At 37.9% G+C, this 24,206-nt stretch overlaps 1 protein-coding gene across 3 annotated transcripts in view; it reads left to right on the top strand.

The window, feature by feature from the left end:
- The window catches only part of LOC140323309 (uncharacterized), a 74,324-nt gene extending 58,421 nt beyond the window's left edge, over positions 1 to 15,903 (top strand). The window contains exons 4-6 of one of the 3 annotated variants that reach the window (XM_072400267.1): positions 3,799 to 3,844; positions 11,726 to 11,771; positions 13,365 to 15,903. In XM_072400267.1, the coding sequence (XP_072256368.1) occupies positions 3,799 to 3,844; positions 11,726 to 11,771; positions 13,365 to 13,395 (123 nt within the window). In that variant the 3' untranslated portion in view covers positions 13,396 to 15,903. Of the gene's footprint in view, positions 1 to 3,798; positions 3,845 to 11,725; positions 13,341 to 13,364 lie in introns of those variants that run through there. The other 2 variants (XM_072400265.1, XM_072400264.1) reach the window with 2 other exon arrangements.
- The last annotated feature ends 8,303 nt before the right edge of the window (positions 15,904 to 24,206 follow it).

Genomic DNA, 24,206 nt, shown 5'->3' with positions numbered 1-24,206 from the left:
CAGAAGATCATTGAGTGCCTGTGCAATATGCGGAGTTATCTTAAGAAATCTTAACACTTTGTGTCCTAGTGTGACAACACTGCTCTTCCACAGATACAGTAGACTAAGCGTTGGTGATAATAAAGGGGGGAAAAGCCTGAAAAGAGAAAACTAATGCAGGCTATGGGCTGGTAGGATGATACATATTACAATTTTGTTTGGAATTTAAATTTAAAATTTAAAAAAAAAAAACTCTCTGTGAGTATTGATATCCAGCCAATGCAATATACCGCCTTAGCAAAAAATGTGTTTGCAGGAAATCTGAGAGCAGCTATTATTAGTGCCAGGTCTTCCTTACACCCTAACATTCATCCATGGCTTAGCCATTGGATGTATAGATTAGAGAGATGATTGATGAAGTGTGGTGAAGCACATTCCTTCCTGATGAGTGTTAGACCTTTGCCCTAACTCTATGTCATGTGACACAACATGTTATCAATGGCTGTCTCCTCATCTGTGATTTGTGCTGGGGCTCTGAGTACAGTGTGCAATGTCAACCCGCAGGGTTCTGTGTCAGGAATTCTCTTCTGAATGTTGCCACTTGGTCAACTGTAAGCTGAAACCACCACAAATTTCACAGCAGCAGCAGAAAAATGAAAGGCACTCAAGGAACAAATTGGATGCCGAAGTCTTTTGGTTCAGCGAACATATTAACTGTTAAAACATAAATACACATTCACCAGGAAGCGCTTTTAGAAATATTCTACTGACCTTTGTGTTATTTTTATTCTTTAAAACTTGGCAGCTTCTCAGTAAGGGCCTGATTTGAAAATTGGTTTCTATAAGTTTTTGTCCCAGAATCAGTTCCTATTTGTTTGATTCAAGACCAAATTCATATTTGACTCTGGTGCCAGGATCACTTTTTTTAACATTTAAAAAAAAAAACATTTTGAGAGCCATTTCTGTAATTTATTAAGCTACAGTTTTTAAATAAAAAACACAAATCCAAAGGTCATGCAGTCTGTTGCAAAAGCCACTGGAAAACCATGAGGTGACTGAGAATTCTAGTTCATGCACTAAAAAAAGGGCTTCACCTAAGACGAAGGGCCTGATTTATTAAAGCCCTCCAAGGCTGGAGAGGATACACTTTTATCAGTGAAGCTGGGTGATCCAGCAAACCAGGAATTAATTGCTTCAATGTAATTTGCTAGCATATGTTTTGAATCCTGGGCCAGGTCCATTACACGTTTTCTGGATCACCCAGCTACACTGATGAAAGTGTATTCTCTCCAGCGTTGGGGGGCTTTAATAAATAAGGTCCAATGCATCCCCTGGCTTCATAGTAAGGTTGGCTCTGCTTTTATTCTTACTGGAGTGATAAAAGAGAGGGAACTGAAGGAGAGAGTGGAACTTCTTTCTAGTAGCACATTATCGGGGACCCTTAATCTTATGGACCCAGGAGGGGCTGCTTTGCAACCCCTGTGGTTGGACCAAAAGCTTTGTATACAGGGGCTCAGTTGTAGTGAAATATAAGGGGGAGTTTCCCAAACTGCTACCATGTTGGAAGCACACAACTGTCTAAATATCTTTTTATGCTGTTCTTTCACTGGAACACCTAAACTAAATAATTTGCGGGTTTGTCCACATACCCTTGGACACATTGGGCCAGGTTTAGTAAAGCTCCCCAAGACTGGATCAAGACTATCATGAGAGAACCTGGGTGATACTGAAAACCTGGAATTGATCTGGCCCAAGACTGAAAATATTTGCCAACTTAATAGCAAATGATTGTGAACAATTTTCTCCCATGATGACCTATCTTCTCCAGTCTTGGAGAGCTTTATTAAATCAGGCTCATTAGAAGTGTGATGGTCAGATGTCCAGAAATCTTTTTTGTATTGTAGCTATGCTTGATGATCTGAGCCAGTTTGTAGTGATTTGACAGCTCAGCATAACATTGTTGTTTTATAATAGAAGCTTTGTGCATATTAGTTATACATTAGTATTATTGTCACTGGTGTTGCAGCAGAAATAATGGCAAGATGGAGTTAATCTGTCATTCTTACCCCTGCATTTTCAGTGCCTTATTATTAACCTAAGACACTTGTGATTACACAATGTACTGAACACCTGAATTAACTGAAATTACCAGTTTGCTGTCTTTTGTCCTCCACACCGGTTGAACTGAGGTCAGAAATGTTTTAGATCAGCCCTTTTAAAAAATGAACAGCACTGAGATGACTAAAACTACTGCTGCACAGAAGAATTTAATGATTTTATGCATTTGACATCACTTTATATCAGTGATTTCTTATGTAAAACATGTGCCAGTGAGGGGAAACCCACTCACACCAGTAGTGATATGGCAGGGCTTTATATTGTAAAAAAAAGATTGGAAGGACAATGTGGAGTTCTGAGTTCTCTGTACTACCTGGAGGTCAGCACACGAGTGAGGATATTCTTTGTGTTAGAATATGTTCCTTCTGGTGACAACATTCGGTCAATGGAACATGGAGGTTTAGAATGCAGTCTACAAATGTCTATTACTTTAGGTTCTGGTTATCAAATTAGAGGGAACTGTGTTTTTATTAAATAATGGATCCCATGCAGGGATATATGATAAAGGAGTTGTAAGAACAGGTCGAGGTAAACAAGGAAGAGAAGAGCTTAACCTTACCCAGGAGCTGATCCCAGGCCACTAAACTTGCTTGCTCAGTGCCTGAAAGATATCTGCATGGGAACCATATTCCAAGCAAAGTAATACAATGTATACACTTTGGCAAAGTGCTACTTTGTATTGTCCAAGGTTATACACATTTGCTGCTGGTTTATGGAATAACAATAATGGTAACACAAAACAGTGGAGGCACCTCATTAGCTTATTTATACATTCTGTAAAAATACATTTTATCCTTATGAGCATTTTGCCTTGTTTTTGGAGTACAGTTCCAAGAGTCATGAATCTGCTGTCAGGGATATCCTTAATGTATCATTTATGTTATATGTCAGGACTGCACAATAGTGGCTCAATGCCAGGCCTTCCATCTCATAGCCAACAATTATCAGCTTTAAAGATTGCTTGTACTGGCCAGTAACCCTATTAGAGGATCCACCTGTGGCTGCTCGACAAAGAGGTAACTCAATGTTCCCAGAACAAAGAAGATATAGAAAAGTGAAGTCAATGCATGGTTTAGGGTGTGCCATTAATATAATAGTACAAATATTGAGTTTGTTTTTAATTAGTGTGAGTTTATCGCCTCATGAGTGCTCCATGAACTGACTTACCTAATGACTAATGGGAAAATATTTGTTGCTCCCATATATTCCAGGATTGATCAAAATTGCTTCATTTTGTCTAAGCTTTGGAGTCAGTGGAAGGTGAAAATTCCATGTACACTAGACCTGTGCCTGAATTAAACTCAGTATTTCAAGATTTTTTTTACAGAAAATAAAAAACAGTGAAAAAAGTTTAACAAAAATTATGAGTGATAGTACAAAGCTAATGGTTAAATGCACAAATATACCATACAAAAATTACCCTAAATACACCTAGAAGCAAAAATAAGCAAAATTCAAATACATTTTGCCAACAATTAGATCTATTTAGCTTAAACACTTTGCTCATCTCATCTGGTTTCTTAAAATATTAAAAGGACCACTAAAGGTGAACACACAACACTCAAGGCAGTTGCCCATTAGGTCTCAATCATTATTTGCACAGCTACACACTTGGATGTATGTACATCTGTGTAATACTTTGTTTGCTACCTAATAAAATGATTATCCTTAAAATATATCTTTTTATTCTTCTTTTTGCAGAAAACCAAGACCACTGCTCATCTCCACGAAAACCCATGTAAAAAAAGTGAGTATCACTACATTTCAAGTTTTAAAATATTGTGAGAATTTTGTTGCATAACTTAAAGTGAACCTAAATCCAAACTTTTTTTAGTTTTGGACAGAGTGACACTCCCAACTTTAATGTTTGTGATGTTCTCCACTGGGGAAATTCAGTATGGAATTTTAGGGGAAAATCCAGAACTGAAAATGTCAGGAATGTAAGAAAATAATTTTCAAAATGATTTTCTCTATTTTCCTGTTGTGTCTAAAGGACGGGGAATAAAGGCAAGTATACCCAATGAGACAGATGTCATAAAGGTTACAGGAGTTTTAAACACCCCCTTCTAGTTTTGGATTGATGTTTTTTTTTAGAATATTCTTAATGTTTGACAAAACCACCAACAAACTGTCTGAAGTTTCAGTTTTCATCTTGAAGACAACATAAGATATGGGTGCCACCATTCAGATAGAATGGCTAAAAATGCTTTTCTGAGCTATTCACAGTACCCATGAACATATTGTATGTATACCAATAGGGTGATGAGTCTAAAATGGAGACTGGTAAATGGACCTATCATTAGATAGATCAGGTAAATGCATATTAAGTGATGTGTCAGGGTAACAATTCCAGATATTATTAACATCTCTAAGGGACTATAGTTCTCCCCCAACAATTCTTTTTATCCTAGAAGGATGGCACATGGTCAGGCATTATTTAGGGACAACATCTACTGTCAACTTAAAATGACACAATCATGAAAATCTTGATCCCTTTTTCTTTTCTTGTTCAAAATGACACAGACAGTCCCCTACTGCAGCCATCCATCCTGTAATTAAGTACAAAGTTGCAGTCATATTGCAGAGAAAAATAGGAAATGCTATGTCCTGACTGATACCAATACCCTGGGCCAAGGTTAAGTCACTGATAGGAGCTTGAGGATGATTTCTATTGTCCCTTCTTACCTGCTCCCCCAGTCATTGACCTGTAGGTACCATTAAAGAAAAACCTCCTGTGTACTTCATCCTCTAGTCATATGACTGTGCTGCTGTGCAGAATTCCTTTGTGAATTTGCAGATTGGTGCTTAGAATGTGTGTAGACACCTGCTTGCACCTCCACAAGGTCCGAATTAGTACTATATAACATAAGGATTCCCACCACTTGATATCTGAGCAGAAAACTTATAGATGTAGGCATACCCAAGCTGATTCTATTCAGTGGATCTCTTGAGTCCTTTCTGCAAACAATCTGCATGTGCATTGGAACCCTAAAAAGATTATGGAAGTGTAAGCCTTCATGTTTGCCTATGTGAACTATGATGTCCTCACAGCTGTTCTCAGCACACAAACAAGGCATCCTGTTAATCAGCAGCTGATTCTCTGAGCTGCAGCCTCTGAAAATTCGCCGCGGTTTGACCCCAAGCAAATCACACCGACCAGCCACCAGGCCAGACCCTGGTCCTGAATTCCAAAATATTCTTTGTTCTGTTTGATCATCAAATAGCTTTTGTGTAGTGACACACAAGGACTAGCAGCTGTTCCCACCAAGCCACTACAACCTTAGTGTTTTCTAGAAGCAATATAACTGTTCTTATATCAGTTCTACCACACACCCGATTTGTGCTTAGACCCAATATGATCAGAAACTAGCAAGGTCAAACATGAGGGATACTGAGAAAATTTATATATATATATATATATATATATAATAAAAATCTGTATACCTTTAAAGAATCCTTTCTGAGTTTAAACATTTTAACTACCGGTAGTTTTAATTAGAGAACTAATAATGAGAATAGTGAGACAGAAACATATTAGAAAGCTAATTTTCACTAATACAAAGCAAAACTTACTACTACTACTACTACTACTAATAGAGAGTCTGTTGTTTTCGGTGAGCTTCATGACTTCTCACTACTATGCAGCACTACTAATCGATGCACTCTTTAGCAACCCCTCCAGCCAGCTGAACTCAGGGGGAAATATTGGTTGGACAACCTTGTCTAATCATTATTGTTTCTTTCCCCTGAATGTTCATAGTCATGCACATAACTGTAGCATATTGTACCTCCCAACTGTCTGATGCTATGAGTCTATGCCAATCCAACCATCTTCTGGTGTCAATGGTTACCACCTATGGAAAAACATAATGAATTTTATATTATTTTATTTTTTTTTAGGTTTATGAAGTGATTTTAATAACATTTGAAATTATTTTCATACAGTCTTACGTTAACAATAACTTAGAACACCAATGACACTATGTTTGAAGTAGGTGCTGGTGTCTGATAAGAAAGTCCAGCACTACCTTTTGCTTTCCTAGCAGGGAGTATTCCTGCTTGCAGAGAAGAACAGGTTTGCTTTTTTAGTCATCTAGATCTGTTTTAAAGCAAACCACTGATCTGTCCATATAAACCAAACTAACTTTTACCACTCCCTAGCATTTATATACCCTTCTTTCCCTTGTCCACTGATCAATTGGGTCTGATTTATTAATGCCCTTCAAGGCTGGATGCACTTTTATCAGTGAAGCTGGGTGATCTATAACACTTGGAATGGATCTGAACCAGGATTGAAAACATTTGTTAACAAATAGCAAATGACGTTTAAAATAATCCATTCCAGGTTTGCTGGATCACCCAGCTTTAGCCTTGGAGAGCTTTAACAAATCAGGCCAATTCTGTTCCAGGAGCTAAAGGAAATACTTGGTTTGTATAGGTGTAGAGGGGGATGTGACTCAGTCCATTTGATTTATTAAGTTAATATTATTAATATACAGTATTTTCATAGCACCAACATATTATGCAATGCTGTACTATAAAGAGTTAGAGTCTATAGCCCACATTACTTATACCAACTTATATCTTACACAGTACTTTCCCTTCACTCCAGGCATCTGAACCAAACACAGAGTTTATTAATTGAGAGGTAGGAATACATTTTGTAATCCTGTTGAGAAAAATGTAGGTTCACATTAAGCTCTGCAGCTGTAAAGAAGAAACTCCCCAGAAAATGTACATAAAGCTCCAACTGCTGGCTACAAGTAGTAAATAAAAAATATGAATTGCAGCAGCTTCTATTTACCTGATAAAAAGTACACAACAAAATTAGGAATTTGTATTTTTTTTTAAACTGAACGTAATAACTAAACAAAAATCTAGATTTCCTTTTAAATCTATGCGCAGTAATCTATGTGGAGCTGTCCCGATGTATAGCAGAGCTTTGGGCCAAACTTAAAAGCGTAGTGAATTATTTTATGTTTGGTAATTGGCTGACTACAAAGGAATTTACGGAACCACAAAATAAATGTGGGATTAGTCAGAGGACAGACCATTAACTTTGACTGATCCAGCAGTTGGTTCCATCCTCACTTTGGTAATGGAAGTGTTCAGGTAGCTGACAAGGAGTGTGGGGCCATGGAGGATAAACAATGACCTTGTGGTTGGGTGGTCAGCCCCGGGGGAGTCACTTGATCTTCTGCAGCTCTTCAATCCGTCATCTTCTTTAATAGTGTTACCAATTGATCTGGAATGCAGATCTGTGTGGTGTACCACGTGCAATACGCGTCCTAATGCTTTCATCACAGGGAAGAAAGAGGGGGGTGACCATAGCCTATTTACCACTTAATGTTAATCCAAAATATCCAACATAATGGGAATCTCTCATCACAGGTGTCTATTCTGCTTCAATGACATCTAAAGTTAAAATCTATAGGAGCAGGCAAAGGGGCTTTTATTTATATTTACTAATAGATGGAAGGAGAAGGAGATAGACCCCTCAATCTCCTGGGAGGGGTGTCTACATTTCCTATTTAAATTTTGATCATTTATCCTAATGTATATTTATCAGGTACTAAACCTTTGTAAACCAGCTACAATAATAAAATCCAAACACCTAAAGGTGTTTTCACATATCTTCAATCACTTCCAAAGCACCTTGGGAACACCAGGGTGCTCTGTATACAAATTCCTCATTGTCTTTCCTATTATTTTTTTGCTTATAATGTAATCTACTAGAGGTTTTACTGACTTTTGAAAGATGAGGCAAAATTGCAGTCAGCTTTCTCTTTTACTAGCAAGTGTTGATATTAGGATTTTACAGCATCCCATATAGTGGGGCTGCTGGACATTGATGAAGTTGTAGAAGATAAGTAGTTAGGTTAACATAGATTTGGAAATTGAAAGATGTACTTTAATTAGGGTGTGAAAAATGCAGAAAGAAAAATCCTCATTATTTATTATACAGTATACAGGATTTCAGGATGGCTCAGTACAGATTCATGGCAGAGGGAGTTGTTCTTCCTTGTTGTGCAGGATGAAGTTTGTGTTTGTTGGGCTGTGCCTTCCACTGCCAGAACATGTAGTAAATGTGAAAGAGAATTGAGCAGTTCCTTCCAGATCACACACATCCAGTGTTACACAGGTACAAGAAAAATCCTAAACAGAGCTATATTCACAAGAGTAGACCCGGCCTAACATGGGCTGATTCTACTATATATGCACATGGAAGATACATTAAAAACAAACTTTATACAATAATAACTGTAAGTAGAATTAACATAATACAAAACTCATTCCGATTTGGGGCTAATGGTCACTGTATCTGATCACTCTGTGCTGAGCAGTGACATTTGGTTTTGCCATATACAGACTAATTATACTGTAACATACTTACATTTTTTGGAGAATGTTGGAAGCTTACATTTCATTGTGACAAGTATATCGCATTTACCTAATAATAAGCCCTCACATGTCCTTATCATAGTTTGGTGCCAGTGCATGAATATAATTACCGTATGATTGGCAAGGCTGAGAGACATGGTGGACAATATTGCAGGAACCGGATGAAAAGTAGGCATGAATGAGCCATGATACTTCAGAACCTCCAAACCACCTGAAAGAACACCATGGAAAAAAAGGAATAGATAATCTCAGTGGCTCTGCAGCAGCTATTTTCAGTTCTCTAGCAAAGTATTAGGTGTAAATGTAAAACTTTGTTTATCTGAGTCAGTACCCTTTTCTTTATAAATTAGGGTGTGTGTTGTATACCAAGAAACCTGCAGTCGGTGGGGAAAGGGAAGATGAAGGAGACTGGGTGGTGTCATTAATCAGTAGAGGACTGAAAACTTTTGCAACTACAGTCAAGTAACCTTTTAAAATAAAAGAATGAAACGTGTGCCCTGGTATCGCATTTAATGCGTTTCTAATATTCCAGCATGGCTCTTGGCAATAGATCTTGACATCTGAGAGCCACAAAAAAAAAGTTTATTTTTGAAAACTTACCTCTATTAAATGCTGTGATTGCTGGTCTGTATGGATTACAGAAAGCTATATAATGCCCATTATGCATTGCTAAATATGGGTTCTGCCCTAATTGATGTCTGCATCAGTCAGACATATCTCATTAGTACTGGCCCTAGTAAGAGATTTCCCCCAGTCCAGTCCTGCCCTGGGTTTAATTCACAAATTTTGCCAATCTTATTGAGTGGAGCTTTATACCTATCAGCAACATCCCTGCTTACCTTTTGCAAGCTTTCACAAATAGACCCCCTTGAGCAGTCTGAATGTAAAGCAGATATAACTTGTGTGTCACCCTGAAATTGTTTTATGTGTTATGTGTGTGTTATGTGTGCAGAAATGTGCACAAAATAAAAATCAAATGCTGAAATGACTGCAGTAAGTGGGAACAGGATATTCTGCAATGTAGGGGTTAACCAGCAGAGGAGTTTGGTGTCAGAAGGCCTAGCTGCTAGAAGCATAGACTGTGTCAGTGCTCCCTCTAGTGGGAAAATGGTGGTACTGCCCAAAGCTGCACAATGGCTGGCCTAGTTTTAGGGCTGTAAAAGACAACCCTTGTTACCCTGAGCCTCCTATGATTACTGTGCCACTGCTAACACATGATGAAACATATATGTGAACATTGATACAAAGCAAACTGCAGGCATTGGCATATGGGACCTGTTGAATTTTAACAGACAAAAAGAATCTGTCAAAAATTACAGCCAAGAGCTCTGGAGGGATTTTTTTTTGTTTAGGTGTAAAATAGCCTGGTAAAGTGAGCGTTAGCTGCTATTGTGACCCGTGGGCTCACACTGAGGTCCACTGAGGTCAGTGGGGGACCAGGATATAGTTTTTCTTAGTTCATTTCTGTGTGGACAGCCTAGATAGTAAATATTGTTCTCTCCAGCTGAACCATGGTCCAAAATAAGAATGTTTCCAAGGACAAATCTACAACACCTAAATGCTTCCAGGAAAGAAGAGACAATGAACAGCCCTGTACTGCAGCATGTTGTTCGAGCAGCATGAGTCTGTCATGGAAAACCTCTGGAGGCTGTATACCAGATAACTGTACTGCATCAGCTTCATATGGACACATTACCCCTGAGGAGTAATCAGCTGTGTTGTCAGGGAGTATCACCTGGTCCTACCTGCGGAGTAAACCTTGACGTACCTGCTGTCTATTGGTTTATCCATAATCCTTTCAATATTGGCCTTTGCACTGCTAGGTCCCAGGTTTGAATCTCGGCCAGGATGCTATCTGCATGGAGTTTGCAGGTTGTCCCCGTGTTTGTGTGGGTTTCCTCCGCGTACTCTGGTTTCCTCCCACATTCCAAAAACATGCAGTTGGGCCTTAGACTGTGTTAAAGACATATGACTATGGTAGGGACATTAGATTGTGAGCCCCTTTGATGGACAACTGGTGACATGGCTTTGGACTTTGTAAAGCGCTGTGTAATATGTTGGTGCTATATAAATACTGTGTAATATTAATAAATGCAATAATGCCTTGTACTCGATCTGAGAACATTTAGGATGAAAACAGGTATGTATTAATACCATCCTTTACTCTAAAAAATATTCTAACCAAGAAAGCAACTTGTGTGATATATATAACTATATAATGCCTGGACATGTCTAGAGGAATAGTAATGGAGGGCACATGACTTCCAGAAGTTATTAATTTGGTTATGGGTATTGGTGAGATTTAATGGAAGCAAGTTGACTTTGCATGTAAAATTAGCGTCATTGTGACTTTAAAGGTGCAAATTTGGGCAGCTGGGTAGTCAGGGGAAATTAAGATCAACATTTATCATTTCATTATGGAAGTGACAGGTTTGAATTTACTAAGATTTATTTGAATTTGTGGTATTGTGTAACAATTCTTTTATTGAATAATATAGTGGTTTGTGTGTTCAAAGCTGGTTTTGTATAGCTATCGGCTGGTATGAGTCCTTAGTGAGGTCACACAAAGCAGGGTATTGTCAAAGACCTGCTTGTGGCTCCAATACTGGTATTGTCTTGTATGTGGAATTGGTAGGAAACTTTGTGAAATGTATCAATTTACACTGTATTAGCCTATAAAGCTTTTGCCTTTTATTTCCAACGCTAAAAAAAATTGTATGAATTTGTTCGCTTGCCTTTCAACTCAGCGTGACCCAAGTCTGTTTGGTGTTTTATTAGCAACTGCTAAATTGTAATTCTTTAAGTTTTTTTACCAGTGTTTTAGAGCCATTTGTTTTCAAGGAATTTATAGATGACTTAGTGGCTCAGTGCCTAGTCCTTTTTCTTTGCAGTCCTGCCCTAGACTATGCTAGGGAGATTAGATTGTGTGCTCCTCTGAAGTACAGTTATTGACAGCACTAAAGACTGCGTAATATAAGTTGATGCTAAATAATTACATAGTATTAATAAAAGAATATATCAATTCTGACAATTTGCTTCACTCTAAAGCTAGGTCAACTATTTACCATTACCTATATTTGCACCTTTCCATTTTAAACTTCATTCAATATTTTTGTTAATGATTTCAATGATCCTTACAACCAGATCTGTTATACTTTTGTGAGAATTTGAAATGAACGCAGATGCACATCATACTAATGAAATTATATATTTTGTTGTTTTCCAGGTCATCTGATCCAAAAAGACGTCCGACATACTTTAATTCATTATAGGTATGACATAATTGGAAAAAGGTTTGTTTGTTTTTTTACTCAGCTTGTTTTGCTGCTGAAATAAATATTTGATATTTTAGCTTAATACAAGGAACATGCCAAAATAAGAAACTAAAAGTTGCCAATGACTTATTTTAAAAGTGCAAGCCCCTGTTCTTCCTTCTTCGCCCATCAATGTCATCTCCCATATTTCTACCCTTAAGGGTCCCACTTAAAGTTTATTGTAATATATTTGAAAGCTCCTGTATGCAATCCAAACATTGTATTGTCAGGATGTTTTTAGAGTTTGACTTGCTGTCAGTCCAACCAAAACTAATATTGGAATTTCAAGCTAAATTAGGCCTAGTAAATGTAAGCAGATCAGTTGCTGATTTTATGTTTTCCTGGCCAATACAATCAATATTTTGATCAGTTTTAATCAATTCAAGTCCCAAAACACTGCACACACTTGTCCAGGGTACTGCCTTTCCAATAATTTTCCCTGGGTAGAAATCATTTAAAATCCCATTCAGATGTAAGCCATTCTCTACACAATGGGCCCTGATTTATTAAAGATCTCCAAGGCAGAAGAGGATTTTCTTTCCACAGTGAAGCTGGGTGATCCAGGAAACCTTGAATGGATTTCTTAAAAGTAATTTGCTATTTGTTAGACCTGGACCAGATCCATTCCGGGTTTTCTGGATCACCAACCTTCACTGATAAAGGTGTATACTCTCCAGCCTTGGAAAGCTTTATTAAATCAGGCCCAAAGGATAAAACGTGTGTACTTTTGATCAACTTATAATTACTAATACATCCATTCCACCCACAACTGATCAGGTCTCTTGGTATGAATAGTAAGCTTCTGAACTCTGAACTAGTCCTTATCCAATAGTATTCTAAATCTTGCAAATACCCTATTAGTGAAATCCTTACTGGTTCCGGTTTCTACCTGCAGAAGCCATCATTAGTCATTATGTTTTTTCATTTTATCCTCCATTATAGAAACACACTGACTAACACACTGTTTATCATAAACAGTTGCCTTTTTTTGCTTGTTTCACCTTTTTTTTTTTTTTTTTGTGATTTGCATCTGGTCATTCCTTATATACAGTCCCATATTTTGTCCCTTAGCATGTCTGCCTCTAACCTATCAGGGGTGGTCAATTATCAACTCAGTGGGCCAGATTTATTAAAGCTCTCCATGGCTGGAGAAGATACACTTTCATCAGTGAAGCTGGGTGATCCCGCAAACCTGGAATAGATTTCAGTCATTTGCTTTTTGTTAGCAAATGTTTTCAATCCTTGACCAGATCCATTCCAGGTTTGCTAGATCACCCAGCTAAACTGATGAAAGTATATCCTCCCCAGTCTTGGAGAGCTTTAATAAATCAGGCCCAAGGTGTAAAGGTGTTTAGGCACTAACACTTTTAATGATATGATTAGCAGAGGACAAGTAAAGAAATAAAAGTTCATTGGTGCGTTTGACATACACACTCCATATATTATAGCAGGCAATTACTTCTTTGTGGAAATAACTGGTTAATTCTTTTTTAATATCCAGAGGCAATTAAGTAATATATCATGTTTATTTTTTTTCCAATCATCTTGTAGGAGGATTCATGGCCTTCTGGTTCTGTTTTAACAGCCAGTCTGAGCCTGCTTTCGAGGAAAATTGAAGGTGAATGAAATCATTTCTATGAAACCCTGCAGGTGTTCAGCGTGATAATCTGTTAATGTATTCAGTGAAGATCCCTAATATGATGCAGATTTTCTCAGTATTTTCTTGAAGTGTTACCTGTCTGTCCTATTTATTCTGTATAACCTTTTACAACCTCCTTAGGATGCTTTGTTACCTGCAAACGTGGTTCTGCTCCCTTCCTTCCATGAGGCTAACTGTCCTTTGGGGTGAGGTAGTAGGTTGTTTAGTTTTGGGGTCAAGCCCTAAGTGTCAGATAACTATACAATCTACTGTCTTTCCTGAAGTGGCTGTAATTTCTTCGATGGAGCCTGTTCATTGTGGAAAGAGTTGTTGTTTTACCATTTTACCTTTTGAATAATTGTTTTGTGTGTAATCTAATTTTAAATAATTGTAATTGTGTTAATGAGCTAACATTTTTTCAGTGTGGGAGAACAGTATATTAACCTTTGCTATGGCAATGCAACAGAATCCAGTAATAAAATATCATTTGTTAACTGTAGCAAGGTGACATAATGTAAAAGTAAACTTTACAGAATTTAATAGTAATAATAGCAGTCTAATAGTAATTTAATAGTCACTTTCATTCCCTTTGGTAAGGTGGGAAAATATAATAACCAATAATTAATTATCCACTGTAGAAATACACTGTAGAAAAGTTACAATACTTTTACTCACTACAAGAAAATGTAGTAGTAGTAACCTTTACTCTTTCTGGCAGTGGTAGATATGTTGCACATCTAAACTCAAGCTGTAGGTATACAATATTAAACTAACAATTCTTCCTTGTAGTGGGTAGCGATATGAACACCATGTTTACAGTGTGAAGGGAGAATATAATAGCAAGAAAACCTCTCTTTACTGTGGCAAGGTGTAGGGATATATTGGTAATACTTATTCATTATGGCAATGTGGGAGAATGCATTAATCTTTACTTTCCATGGCAAAGTATAGGAATATAAAGAAGAAACATTCTTAAATACTATAACAACTTGGAAGTGTGTTACAATAGTAATAAACCTAATTCCTTTTGGCAAGGTGAGAGGATATTAAAAAAACATTCTTTATTCACAATAGGAATGTGGGCGAAAACTATAGTCCTAACCTCAATCCCCTGTGGGAAGGTGAGGGAATAAAATAATAGATTTATTTTATTAGGAGAAGGCTGTAGTAGTATCCTCAATTTCCTATGGCAAGGAAAGATAATATATTAATAAAGTCAGCTCCAATCCCTGTGGCAAGGTGAGAGAATAATATTATAAAGTAATCTTTATTTACTGTGGCAAAATGGAAGAAGGCTACATTACTAATTTCTATTTATTTTTTAAAGTATTTTTCTTTACTGTGGGAGAATATTATAGTGCTAATCTTTATTCCCTTTTTTCATTTACCTCATTAGAGTATTGTATCTTTTTATTCTGGGACTTCAAGAACATTGTTTTTTTTTTCCATTTGTGCCTCAAGGGTAACTCCAGCCAGTTTTAGATGAAATGGTATACATACTCAATATTTCTCTTTTTGTTTATTTCTGTCTGTTACTGGATTCGGGAAAGTCTCCCTCACTTCCTGTCCTTGTGAAGCCCGGCTAGAAATAGAAAAATTTTTTGGCACCAGCACAGGCAGCAATAACGACATTGGGTTTGATTTACTAAAAAAATGTAGACTATTCACATATCAAAGTGAACTATCCCCATGCAAGAGATATATCACTTAGCGTATTAAATGAAATGAAGTACTACTGATTTCATCTATCCAATCGTGTGAAACGAGAAGTCCTGTTTTTTTCCTTGCTCCACATTCACTAAGCTAAGTGATTTTTCCCTGGCAAGGTGATAATTCACCTTGATAAGTGAATAGCCTAAATCCATTTAGTAAATCAGCCCTGTTACCAGAGGTTCTAACCTTTCTACCCTCAAGTAAAAATGTGTTATTGTCCATATACCCATCGGACATGGGCAGTAAAATTCAGAGGCTTTCTTGCTCTGTTTAAAAAAAGAGCTTTATTGGCTTTATTTTGGTAAGTGAATCCAGAAAACTGGCTTTTGTTTTTTTAAATGTGTCCCCTAAAAAGTTTTTAAAATGCATACATCTGACCACCAGAAAGGAAGGTATTTTAAACTAAAGCTGTCTTAGCGGGGTGAGGTAGTAGGTTGTGTGGTTTCAGGGTAGTGTTTTTTGCCCCAATTAGGAGTTAACTATACAACCTACTGCCTTCCCTGACGGGCAGTGTGGCGTCACAAGAATTCCAGCTAAAGACCAGTTTTCTAATAGAAGGCCACAAGCCACGTGTAACCCTAAAACAATATGGAAACACACTGGCAGGCCCTCTGTAATCCTTTTTGTATTATCTCAGCTCTGTGTGACTTCTAACCATTTATGCAGTTTACAGCAAGCATTTTTCTTTCTACCATGCAGCTAAAGAATAAAATCAATAAAGGTGTGATATTTCAGATACATTCGTGAGTGGTGTGTTTCTTTTATAAGAATAAAATTCTTTGCAAGGAGACTTAGCTATTTCTGCAGGTTTTGCACAGCAGCTTTTGGCAAAGCGTTATGTGATTGGCACTGACAACAAATGATTTAGAATGAACTCAAAATAACAAGCATTTGTTCTTTAAAATAGTTTGGTTATTTATCTATACACAAAACAGGCATTTTCATTTTAGAAAATTTACATTGATTGAATTATTTATAGAAGCAGGTATTGGATGTCCAGGTATAAAAGAACAAGTCAGATATTTGTTCTTAAAGCGGAACTAGATTTGTTGGTGGGTGGTGAGCTTCTGTCATAATCAGCAAGTATGCAAAGCATTATGGCACATTCTTACCCTGTGCAATTGTGCTGCAACCATGACCAAGTCCAGGACTCATCATCGCTACATCCTATGGAGCCGCTATCTTCACTGCCGGTTTCACAGCAGAATTCCATGGGGACGACAAACCTCCGTACTAATTGGATGATGTAACAAGTGCTTATGTGCTTGTGTGTTACATTATCCCCGGCAACTCACAAAGGCGCATCCTCCGTGTAGTTAGAGCCTAAACAAAAAGCTACCAGAAGCCAGGAGCTTAGTAATTTGACAAAAGAGATATTACATCATATGTATCCTTTCACTTTAAGTGTTACCGCTACTCTGGCTTGTCATGTCATAGCTGCATCAGCTTAATCCTTTGTAAAGGGGACAGCCTCAACTGACATCAACAGCAATAAACCATGAATATGACATGGACACCCAGGAATATTCCAAGAAAGTTTGTTCTGCAATTTATTCAGCAAAGAAGCAAACAGTTCGCGAAGGAGGGCATCAAGTCCATAACACAGTAAACACAGCATCTGCTTGTCTGCTTGTTCTGAATACCGGTGCCAGTAATGGGTTCCCCAACATACAGTCAGCTCTTCTACCTTTTTATTGTTCTGTCAGCACACCATTTCACACAGCAGCTGACTTTTACATCAGAGAGAGAGTCAGCATCAGTCATTTCCCATACGGTAATAAAGGCCTGTGTATTTTTTTTCTTCATGACAGACCAAAATCCTAGTGACCCAACACATTGTAAAGATGAAAAAACTAGTTGACAATTATACACCATCCATCATCCTACCAGCCAGTTTGCTCATAAAGGAAAAAAACCCTGTCACCAAGTTACAAAATGCTTTCTTTTACTTGACTAAAATATTAAAGTCTGATTCAGATTCATGTGTATCCAAGAAACTGTAGAATTTAGACACAATACTGGGGAAAAAACCAGTGTGTCCAGACAAAAGGGTCTACATATAAAGCATCATGAGCTGTCTGATCTCCATCATTGCTGTCACTGGGGATCTTTAAGGGTAGCGCCTTCTCACAATTACAAAAATCTTGACGTTGTGGAGAAATGCAACTTATTTGGTGACTAAGTAAAGTCACACCAATCACGGAGACTGGCCAGTTCTAATTATCCTTTTTTTGAAGAGGTTTTACAAATTATATCCTAATACAAGTTTAAGTTTTGTCCAGTCTTCCTTTCTTTTTCTTTTGTGGGTTTTTGTTTTTAGTTTTGTTTTGTCTGGGTCCTTAATGAAGTTTTTCCCCTCAACTTGTGTCTGGTGAAATCATTGTCACCATGAAATACAGGAATACATATAGGAATCGAGGAGAAATCTCTGCAAATGAGCTCCAAATAGCACAAAAATTTGACCGAGGCACACATTACCGTGCATTACCACAGCATGGTACCACATATGAACCGCAATGCATTGAACATTAGGGACCGATGCAAAATGCACCACAAAGCACCACAAAAAAAATGGACCTGATTTTTTAATGCTCTCTAAGGCTGGGGAGGATACACTTTCATCAGTGAAGCTGGGTGATCCAGCAAACCTGAAATAGATCTAGTCCAGCAGTGAAAACACTTGCTAACAAATAGCAAATGTATTACAGGTTTGCTGGATCATCCAGCTTCACTGATGAAAGTGTATCTTCTCCAGCCTTGGAAATCTTTAATGAATCAGGCCCAATGTGCAGCCATGTACTTCATTTTACTGAAAACACCATGTACATTTTTTCATGCATTGTGATGAATGGGCTGCCCTAACACAACACATGTAATGCATGTTGTAACACACCTAAATGGTTATATGTTAGTGTGCACTAAAAAATTTTTGTAGCAATTCTGGAAAGATACACAGATTTATAAAATTAAGACAAGATAAATATATGGTTGTAGGAACTAGTTATATAATTAAAAAGCATTTCCAATAATAAAGAATACTGTAGCCCCCTATTAATTATCTGGGACATACAAGAGCTTATACGGATGTAAATGACACTTCCGACTAGAGTATGCCCTCTTTAATTGCTTTCCAAGAGCCTCTTGAGTATGATAAACACAGTGACGGCCTGGTGTACACATGTAGCAACAATAAAAAAGGATAAATAAAAGTAGGGCTTTCCTTACTCCCTAAACTGCTTTTAAATAAAATGTTTTCCAATGGCTTGAAGGGAGAAATAGTGCCCACTCATCAACAGGTAGGTTCAGGAAGTCTCCTAAAGTCATTGCATGGTTATTAATGCTTTTTCCAAAAGAAATGGGGAAATAAGGTTAACCTTATCACGCGGAAAGTAATTTAGCTTCCTAGGAAGGAGGGTGACCTAAGGATTTCTGCTGTATTTTAGGTATATGGTAGTATGTTGGCAGAAAATCTAATACCGGTAGGATACTTGACCATCGTTCAGTCTTAGTATAAGCTTTTTCTTTATTTTGGGAAAATGTTAAGCCAAAAAAAAATTTTCATCCATAGGAAGCTTCTGGCTTATGGTTCACCCTGAATGAAAATACTTTGGCGGTAATGGGTGATGGATATCAAATCTCCTAGAAAACTTTTGGAGAAGAAGATTCTAGATAATGTTTTTACTGCTCCACTGACCTTGAGGGATTGGCCATGCTCTGTTATGGGAAAGGGTTACGCTGAGTTTATTTAGAGAGATTCCATTTAAATTTCAAGGATCTAGCCTGGCTTGGCTTCCATGTAATCCTCTTTGTAAAAAGAAACGAAAAACCTCAACCTTTTTTTGAACAGGTTTGTACTACCATGGAATCTGTAGGCAAAGTGGAGTCTATGGAACATTTTCTAATTCTGTGCCCTGTTGATGTATAGATGTATAAAAGTGTGGGGAGGATTCTACTTATCAAATTCCATCCTTGAATGAATTATGAACAGTGGGTATATGGGGCATTCCAGACTCACTGAGACTTTGATTTAAAGACACTCAGTGGCACAAAGTCTTCCCTGATGAGGTGGCCGTTCATGATATTCTGGGTGAGGTTGGGAAAATTTGGGGTCTTGAGAGCCACAGAAGATGTAGGGCAGTCTGGATAATGGTATTGAGGACTGTTAGGTCATCTACTTTTTTACGTTTCAGTAACAATGGTCTTCAGAACAATCTACCTAGTTAGACACACAATAAACATCTGAAAAACAATTTTTTTCCTATTCTAAATAAAAATAAATATTGGGCTATACATATACTTAAATTGCTGTTGATAAGGTCTCCAGTTTGCCTCCATGCATTGATTATAAACTGCAGCCAAAGAAAGAATTATTACAGAGTTCTCACTCCGTAATGTGATAATTAAAAATGATTGGAGTTAATTTGCGAGAATTGTTCCATGCTGCTTTCATGCATTTTTTCCATAAATGGTGCAGAATGTCAAACAGCTTGTGCTTTCAGATGGGAATTATTTAACATTGAGACATTTTCAATAAACACTGCACTTTTCTCTCTTTTAGAGTTCTATCTACTTTTTATCTACTTGAACACCAAAGGCATATTTTACAAACTTCAAAAAACATTTTAATTGTGCTGAAACTGGAAACCTTTTATGCCTGTAGACTCAACCACTACCTTTCAAGCACATTTGCCTCCCTTAACTGCAACTTTTGCTTGTGTAAAGTGCTTCTGTAAAGCCCCCCTATGACCCAATGATAATCATTATTCCCCTAAACCCTCTTTTCTTTGTCACAGCCAGTGTTAGTGTAAAGTATGTAAGCTTCGGCCAGGTTTCTGCTTCTTCTAGGCTCTAACACCAGAAATTCTGCTGGCAGCTCCAAAGCAATAAGTGGAGGGTGGTACATTTCTGGACAGATGAGTATCAGTGGGTCATAGTGGGTCCTTTACACTTTTATATTGGCTTTTTGTAACCTCTTATGCAGCATGTTTTATACTAAAAGAAGGTGTGGTAGTATTTTCAGCCTGTCAGGCTTTCCTGCATTGCAAAGTGCTATAAAGCCAACAAAGTATAAGAGTAGAGCATGCACGAGTTAACTGATCAAACTCTATTACGTAGATAGAGTTTGTAAGAGGCTTTCCTATGGGAGGCTTTTAGGTTCCTTAGACCACATCAAAATTTCAATAACATGTCTGGTTGTTTATTTTGTTCACTTACAAAATTGTGTTGCTCAGCCTTTTTGTTTTCCCTGAATAGTAAAAATTGCATGGCCATAAGCTTAGAAGTAACATATTGACAGAAAGGGAGAATAGAGTGAGCAAAGGGATGAGTTTATCAAACACTTGTTATTCCATTACTGTCTAATCCCATACTTGGGGGGGGTGACCTAGCTATAATGTCAGAAAAATAAATTCAGGCCACCAGCTTGCCAGGCTGTGTAAGTTTTAGGACTGGAAGGGCAGAAAAACAGCTTCTTTATAAGTATTTTATTGGCCGATTGAGCTGATTGCATGAACTTCAGCTTACATATATGACTAACCACCATTTGTAATACAGGGACAGGATGCCCAGGATAGAGGTTTTAGAATAAAATTTACAAAATATGAAATAAAGATAATTTTTTTTTTTTAATGACTCTGCTTGCATATCTCCAGAGAGCTTTACAAGCTGTCTGTGTGGGACTGTAAGGACATAACAATATTTGCCATTGTTACCTGGGTATTAAGTGCTATTCCTGTATCTCAACAGCCCATTGTCAAATAATAATGTAACAATAAATATCCTTTTGCTGAGTAATACATTTGTCGGGAGAGAGCAGACTTTTTCTGTACAGGAAACTCATTGGTTGTGAAATGCGTCAAAGGCTGTCACAGCGGGAAAGCTGATTCCTCCTACAGAAACCTGTTGTATGTCACAGCAGTCCTCTATGGAGTACAACAAAGGGTGGTTAAACAAAGGTCTTTGCTCATTTGTGCTTCTGTGGTCATAAAAACAATAGAAAAAAAACACTGCTGCGTAATTTTATCATAGAATTTAAAAATCAGGATTACAAAATAATTTTGTTGACTTTGACACAGTTATCCTTTTCCCTAAGCCCTCTTGTCACTCTATTCCTCCGTTAAAAGACTCTGTAAGCTCCATGTTGGATGGTGTTCACAATGTTTATGACTTCCCTTCCTTGCTGATCGGGCCTGTGATTGGTTGGTTAGATCAGAACATGGACGCCTGGAAGTAAGGGAGCAGGTCACATGCTCCCCAAAAAATACAAGCACTGGGTACACCCCAAGAGCTTCAACCAAGAAATGGAAAGGTGGGGTAATGCAGCCAATGGGGTGGCATTTGTGATTAGCCTGCTGTATTGAAAAATATTTATGTTCACCAAAGGCTGAGCTATGTGGCCATGCTGCTATTCCTGGAGGCATCAAATGCTACGTTAGTTCTTGTCGCCCTCAGGTGACTATGCAAAAATGCTTCCCCCAAAAAGATGTATAAAACCTGCATTTATATACAGATTTACACAAATCATTCCACAAGATGATCTGTTGCACATGAGCCTGCTATTTCCTATAAAAGCCTTCCTTGTGTGGACATCCAGAATCTCTAAGGCTACTGCTAGGCCCTGCCATCTTGGATGAAACTGGAAACTTAGAGCTGTCCCTCAAGTGACATTCTGTAGTATTGCTTTTCTTCTTTTCCTGCCAGAAACATAAAAGATCATGTAGGGAGGTGAAATAAGAAACAGATAATGGGGCTATGACTTGCAAGGGAATTTTCTCTTCCTGGAGTAATTATATTTGCTAGCAAGTCCAGAGGAACATTGCAAGTCAATAAAAATATTTTATGAAAAGGAAAAACACTGCACGTAAGTATTTACACTACTTATTTTGTATGATTATACGTCAAATATTTTAAATGTATTTCAGCTCCTAATCTGACAGTGGCTCATTTAGGTGGACCACAGGACATCTCCCCCATGCTTTGGATATAAGGAGGGGAAGATTAGTTCTAAAACACCTCCTACCCTAGGTTGACCCTAGTACAGAAAGTGTGTTAGTAGGACCAAGTAACACCAATATGGAAAATGTTAGTTTGTTTTGATACACTTTGATAACATTATTCAACTGGTATGAAAGTCAGGTACCTGAAGGATACTTGAGTTTTCCTGAAGCCTTGTTGTTATATATAGACATTGTCTACATGTGTGGGGTCGCCAATATGAAGCCATGCTACCAGAAGGCTGGGTCATGGTTGAAATGAGTGACTTGGTACAGAAGTTACACCTGGACAACACTGGAGAAATGTCTGGAGGAAGAAGGTGCATTTATTATGCCAATCCACCAACCACAAAGCAGGCTGAATAATAGTTTTCTTCAAGAAATAGGCTCTACGAGATCATTTGGATGGGTGATGATTCAAGGTTTGGTATATACTGTAAATGAATAGGGTGTGGGTGCATTATTCTGTCCATTAAGTCCTGCCACTAAGATGCCTTTACATGTTCTCCACTTGTGGCTGACAATGGTACATAAACATTTACTCTTCTCCATTCAGCAACAATCTGCGCCCACCATACACAGACACACTGCTTCATCTTTCCCCTGTTCAGGACTAGTTTTTCTTCTGCCTCCAAAACATAACTGTGCTTATTTTTTGAGTTGCTCACAACCAGTCTCCATTCAGCATTCTATTTCCCCTTTTCACAAATATCTCTAGCTCTGTCTCTGACCAAAATCTGCTGCAGTTCCATCTTCTCACTTCTTCTAAAGTTTTGTTAGTAGCAGCTCTCTGTTCTCTCTCTTCCCACAGTCCATAATGTATTACAACTGTGTCCCTTCTCCTATTTCAGGGTCCATGATTACCAGCAGCTCTGTCACCTCTTATTTGTCCATAGTCGATGATTAGCTCCAGCAGCTCTGTTTCCTCTTTCTTCCCATGGTTCATGATAAGCTGAAGCTCTATCTTTCCTTTGTCCATGATTAGTTTCAGCTCTGTCCTCTCTCTCATCCCATTGTCCATGATTACCTTCAGCTCTGTCACCTCCTATTTGTCCATAGTCCATGATTAGCTCCAGCTCAGTCTCCCCATTCTTTGACCAAAATCTGCTGTAGCTCTCTCTTCTTTCTCTTCCCATAGTCCATAAATAGTTGAAGTTCTGTTTCCGCTCTCTTCTCAGTCTGAGTAGTTCAGCTTTCCTCTCTCCTTGCCTTCTATTTTTGTCTTCCCTCTTCCACTTTACACTTCTGTTTCATTATTGTATTTCTAATTCATCCACATCTTCTTTATGTTATCTATGTTATCAAAGTCCTATACTAGCCATATGCATGAGCTGGCCCAGACAAAGGTAAAGGCAGGAGAGGCAGATGCCTTGGACAGTTTAATACTAATGGAGGTACAAGAAATGGCAGAACCTACAATCTATGCTGCTGAAGTAGTCCATAGATCAATGGGTCAATGTACTGTGGCCGTTTCACCTTGCTAAAAGAACTTTTCCTGGCACTGTGCATGTTGTGTCCTCTCATACAAGCTGAAATTCAGGTGAACAAGGCTAAAATAATCTAAGTGAGTTAAAATAAAGGTTTATCTACAATGCATACAATGTTCACGGTGATTTCGAGGGGGATCCAATAGTATAAATGTATTGTACTTTTCCTAGTGATTGTATTTTCCAATGCAGATTCTGAACTACTTTCTAAATAGTTCTGAGTTGCACTATATGCCTGTACATTTTCTAGTTTTGAAATCAACCTTCACAGCTTGTGAGAACTGACAGAATTTAGCAAAACATGAGAAAAATGTCATTTTACACTACCAGTTCCTCTGGATTTCAGCCAGCTGTAATTGTGCAATGCACCCTTTCCCGAGTGTGTGTAAGTAATTAGAAGTCTTTCTGCAACTTTAGTAATTAAAACTATTTGTCCCTCAGGGTCAGTGCTGCAGAACTCTATAAGCAGCTTGTTAATTAAGTCCACAACAAAGATAGACATCAGCTGGTACCTGGGGCTGCTGCTTTCATCTTTCCCCACAGTCAAGGCTGGAAACAGACT

This window comes from Pyxicephalus adspersus, chromosome 2 (genome assembly GCF_032062135.1).
Source record: "Pyxicephalus adspersus chromosome 2, UCB_Pads_2.0, whole genome shotgun sequence".
Taxonomy (NCBI): domain Eukaryota; kingdom Metazoa; phylum Chordata; class Amphibia; order Anura; family Pyxicephalidae; genus Pyxicephalus; species Pyxicephalus adspersus.
The sequence above is the reverse complement of the archived record's forward strand: the minus strand, read 5'-3'. Positions and strand labels throughout refer to the sequence as shown.